General features: G+C 47.4%; 1 protein-coding gene across 1 annotated transcript; it reads left to right on the forward strand.

The window, feature by feature from the left end:
* The first annotated feature begins 1999 nt into the window (after nt 1-1999).
* On the forward strand, nt 2000-4206 carry LOC123189164 (small RNA-binding protein 11, chloroplastic). The gene is made up of 4 exons (XM_044601510.1): nt 2000-2296; nt 3329-3397; nt 3493-3599; nt 3877-4206. The coding sequence occupies exons 1-4, from the start codon at nt 2164-2166 to the stop codon at nt 3985-3987; spliced, it is 420 nt and encodes a 139-aa protein (XP_044457445.1). The 5' UTR covers nt 2000-2163; the 3' UTR covers nt 3988-4206.
* Nucleotides 4207-5051: the final 845 nt, after the last annotated feature.

Raw genomic sequence — 5051 nt, forward strand, 5'->3', positions numbered from 1 at the left:
CCTTCTCCTCCCCTTCTCCTTCCTTTCCCCTTCTAGTAGGACTAGGAAAGGAGGAATCCTACTCCTACTAGGAGGAGGATTCGTCCTCCCTTGGCGCGTCTAGAGAGGCCGGCCGGCCTCCCCTCCCTCCTTTATATACGGGGGCAAGGGGGCACCCCAAGACACAAGTTAATTGTTTCAAGCCGTGTGCGGTGCCCCTCTCCATCATAATCCACCTCGATCATATCGTAGCAGTGCTTAGGCAAAGCCCTGCGTCGGTAGCAACATCATCACCGTCATCATGTCGTCGTGCTGATGGAACTCTCCCGCAAAGATCTGCTGGATCGGAGTTCGTGGGAAATCATCGAGCTGAACGTGTGCTGAACTCGGAGGTGCCGTCCGTTCGGTATTTGGATCGGTCGGATCGTGAAGACGTACGACTACATCAACCGCGTTCTCATAACGCTTCCGCTTACGGTCTATAAGGGTACGTGGACGTTACTCTCCACTCTTGTTGCTATGCATCACCATGATCTTGCGTGTGCGTAGGAAAATTTTGAAATTACTACGTTCTCCAACAAGGGAACCATGGTCATACCCGTGACCGGGGAAGCCGCCGGTGACTCGAGGGTCACCGTCGGAGATCCCCCGGAGTGCAGTGGTGCGTCGTGGCCTGTTTGCCTGGGGATCCCGTGCACGGCCGCGAGAGGAGTCGCAGGCGGCGGCGATCCACCTGATGAAGAGGTCGAGGGAGACGCGGCTTGGAGCGCCGCTACAGAGAGCTCCAACTTCGCGAATCTCGCCTCAAGTTCCGGTCTCCAGGCGGCGAGGACGTCGATCCGGACGGTCTGGGCGTCGAGCCGCTTCCAGGACGGAGTCGGATTTGGCGTCCGCCGCGACGGCGCGGTCGTTGGCGTTGGAGTCGAGTCTGTCGAGGTAGGCGCGGAGCTCCGGGTCCATGGTGGCAAGTAGATGCTCCCGAGCTTGTTTCCGGCGGCGCGTGTCCAGCTTGACGTTGGTGCGGCGGCGGGGGATGATGGTGGTTGGCTGTCTGATACCATGATGTTAGCTTATGATTCTCACGAACTGTATTTCTCTCTTACAGATACAACTCAGCTCTCTCTGGTTCAGTTATAACTTGGAAAGGAAGAATAAGGCCTTCTTTGGTTTTGTAGGATTTTTGTAGGAATTCTATAGGATAGGATTTGCAAAGGAAAAATTCCTTTAAAGCCCTTTGGTTTGTAGGAATGAATTCCTATTCCTATGTAGGATAGGTATCAATCCTTTACGTTTTGGAGGGAAAAAAACATTAGCCTAGACTCAATGAAAAAAATCCTATCCTATACACCAAATGACATCTCTTCCTCTATAGGAATTGAGATGCATGTCATCTCACTTCCTATGATTTTCCTATTCCTATAAAATTTCTATCCTATGAATCAAAGGAGGCCTAAAAGGGAATAGATGCTGTGCCGTGCCTTGTTTGTGATCCTTGCCGGATGGTTATGTCTCTTCCGTTCCTATCTTAAGTAGTGCTCACCCACTCCGGACCTGCGAATCGCCTGTTGGGCTGCTTGATCCGCGCTGGCCTACCGATGACGCGTCCCTCTCCTTGATTGGTCTACTTGTCGTCCCTTCAAGCTGACGTGGCCGATCCGGCTGTTGCTGCAGCTCTTCCCTCGCTCTCATCCCCTGTTGACTTGGTGTTGCTCTGGTCATTTTTGCTCGATGGCTTTACTTGGGACGCTGACACTGTGTCTTAAAATAACTGTATTACCTTTAGTACAAAGTTAAATAAGCTTGAGACACTTATTTTAAAATGGGGGAGTACTTTCAGCAAGTTAAGTCAATGGAGAATACTCTATAAAAGGTACTTCAAAGTGACCTCACATTCTATTTTATGAGATGCAATCAAATTTTGCATGAGAACTTTTCGAACCGAAGAGGCCGTTCTCCAGGTCTATTTTGAGTTCTCTACTCCTTTCTCTGCAGCAAAAAAGGTGCGAATTGGAGTATTCCGATTCCGATTTCCATGAGAAACTGATGTTTTTTTTAAACTGGAGGTAGTACGATTTCTGCCCCGCGACAGCTCCCAGTTCTCTTAGACCTAGCGACGATCTGGCCGCCCGCTTCTCCCGGCTCCGTCCCCCCGGCTTCCCCAAGGAAAGGAAAGAGGGCAGAGCCATGGCCATGGCGGCGCTGCGTGAGGCCTCCCGCCGCCTGGCCTCCACCTCCACGAGGAGCCCTGCCGGCGCCACCACGCGCCCGCTGCTCCTCACGCACTCTCGCGGTATCACACACAAGCTCTTCATCGGAGGTTAAAGTCTTCACCCATCCACTCGCCCACATCCCCCCTTACGTCGCATCCCCGGCCAGTCTCATATCAACCCGCTGTTCGCTCTCCAGTCTCACGCGTGCAGTGGTTACCAGAAGCGTGTGAATGCGCAGGTGGCTCCGTGGATGCATGCATAGCAAGTGTTTGACGAAATGCTCGTGTGGGCAGCAGTTTCATGCCTTGTTCGACAAATTGCAATAGTGCTATTTACCAGTGCAGCTGCATGTGTTTTACTTGTGGTGGTCTTCAATAGATGCTTTGCCATACGTGGTTACTCATTTTGTTTTGCTAGCTTAAGTGACAACTAATGTTCTCGGGAATAAGTTTAGGAGATGGAGCCCATCTTTTGCAGAGATTTTCTTTATCAGGTCAATATGGGTAACCAAATGTTATATATCTTCGTTTTTTACTCCGAAAATGCCTGCCTCCGATATGCCAACAGTGAGTAGGACCTGCCATGTAGGGGGCTTACACTCTTGTGATTTTATAACCATATAAACATGGAATACTTATTGCTCCATTATAAATGCCATATGAGCGATCAGGTTACTTAGGTAAATTTGATTAAAAGGGGGTTTACTATCTTTCCGAAAAAGGTAAATTTAACTAAAAGAGCTGAAGTAATTCAAACTAGCATTTGTTATACATTACTAAGGTCAACTTTACTATTGTAACTTCAAAATTTCCCTATCAATATGAGTAGATTTTATTACAACATATAAGCTCTTGTTAGTTGCTGCTGATTTACAATGAACGATCATCGGTTAACACTTAACATACTAGTTTCAGTTCATTTCATGTTCTTCTTGCAAGTACTCTGGGTTTAGTAATATATTTCTCAGTTGATTGATATAAAAAATATTTTCTCTCAACCCATCCAAGCTGAAAATTATTACTGTATAGAAGAACCTACATATTTGAGATTCGTTGGGATCAGTTCAGTTGGATACAGTTGTTATATGCAATTTAGTAAATGCATCTCTGACATAGTTCTAGTTTCTAATCATTTTACAGGCTTGTCACAATTTGCAACGGAAGACAGCCTAGCAGAAGCTTTCACGCGTTATGGCCAAGTATTAGAAGGTTTATCCTCATCCCTTGCCAGAACAAACTTCCACTGCTAGTTGTTTTGCTTCTTGTTACGATCTAAGTTGCAACTTGTTATTATTCGAGCTCAGCAACCATTGTCACGGATAAGATGACCAGCCGATCAAAAGGATTCGGCTTTGTGAAATTTGCCTCCGAGGAAGAGGCCAATAAAGCACGGGAAGAGATGAACAGCAAGGCAAGTTTTTATTTTCTTCTCTTCTTTCGAAAACTAGGAGGAACCGTGCGTTTATCACTATAGTGCTGTTGCTAGTTCAATATATTACTCCCTCCGTCCGAAGATACTTGTCATCAAAATGGATAAAAAGAGATGTATCTAGAACTAAAATACATCTAGATACATCCCCTTTTATCCATTTGATGACAAGTATTTTCGGACGGAGGGAGTAGTAATCTGTATTTTTGCCGCTCCATTTGAAAAAGAAGAAGAGCTGAGCAATGCAAGCTTGCAACAGGTACTTAATGGGCGAGTTATATATGTCGACATTGCAAAGGCTAAACAGGGCCGTGCCGCAGACGTAGTTCCAATAGCAAGAGGCCCTCCTAAGCCAGTCGGCAACACCTGAAAAAATGCGTGTTGTGCTGATGCTTGTTGCTTAAAAAATAATGTAAATAAAGTAGATTGCGATGCTCTTAGAGAAAAGCCGATGTGTAATTATGCTGAATTTTATGTTTTGCAAGAATATAATTTTTTAATGTAATCGACGCGTAATATTGTGTTGAATTTTATGTTCTGCAAGAACAACAGATCCAAGAGCATATCAGATAATGTTCCTGCTCTTTAACCTCGTCGACATCGACAGGTGTCTGATACAATCCTGTGCTAGAACAATGTTTTCCCCATGGCTGTCCTGGAGCCAGTGCTTTGCTGTTCCTACTTAGCAGGAGTACTTCAAAGAAACTTCATTAATTGCTGTAGGTGGGGGAACAGTAGATTTTGATCGTACTTGCGTACTGTGGCTGCCAATGCACTCAATGGTAGATACTTTTCCCCCCATACCTAAGGACGGAGAACTGTGTCGTTTGAATGTCACACATTGCATGGCAGATTTTTCTGTCTCTCCACTTCTCTGTCATTTTCACCTAAATTTATTAGGAGGAAAACTTTGTCACTAGAATGGATGTACACACTCTAGCTGCCAGGGAGAAGATGTAAATACACGTTAGTTCTTGCTTGATGCCGTCTTATTTGGAGCGCAGAAATACCATATAGGAATCTTACACAAAGCAATTCATTTCCCGCATGATGCCTACTGTGCACCTACATCATGCATGAATAAACTCATTGCTGGATCCGTCCGTCGGTGGCAAAAAGAACTTGTCACCGGAGCACGACGGTGGCGAAGAAGGCCAGCACGGCGACGGCGCTGGCGGCGGAGCAGCACAGGTCTATGAGCACCTCTCTTCGCGCCTTGCTCTCCTTCCTCCCCTTCTTGCTCCTGACGAACACCTCGTACCTCGCCTTGGCCTCCTCCCGCTCTCTCTCGCCTCCCCTCCTTCGGCCCTCCATTGCCGCGGCCAGAAGCCGGAGGGCACCCTCGCCGCTCACCGCCGCGCCTTCGGCGTTCTCCGCGGCGAGGCTGACCTCGCTGACGTGTCCAACCTCCTCGGAGCAGGCCACGGTGGTCTT

The sequence above is a fragment of the Triticum aestivum genome, chromosome 2A (genome assembly GCF_018294505.1).
Source record: "Triticum aestivum cultivar Chinese Spring chromosome 2A, IWGSC CS RefSeq v2.1, whole genome shotgun sequence".
Taxonomy (NCBI): Eukaryota; Viridiplantae; Streptophyta; class Magnoliopsida; order Poales; family Poaceae; genus Triticum; species Triticum aestivum.

Bases quoted from the DNA above. Each gene is read 5' to 3' on its own strand.
- LOC123189164 (XM_044601510.1), top strand. From the start codon at position 2,164: ATGGCCATGGCGGCGCTGCGTGAGGCCTCCCGCCGCCTGGCCTCCACC. The intron at 2,297-3,328 runs GTTAAAGTCTTC...ATCATTTTACAG, and splicing joins ACACAAGCTCTTCATCGGAG to GCTTGTCACAATTTGCAACG. The intron at 3,398-3,492 runs GTTTATCCTCAT...ATTCGAGCTCAG, and splicing joins TTATGGCCAAGTATTAGAAG to CAACCATTGTCACGGATAAG.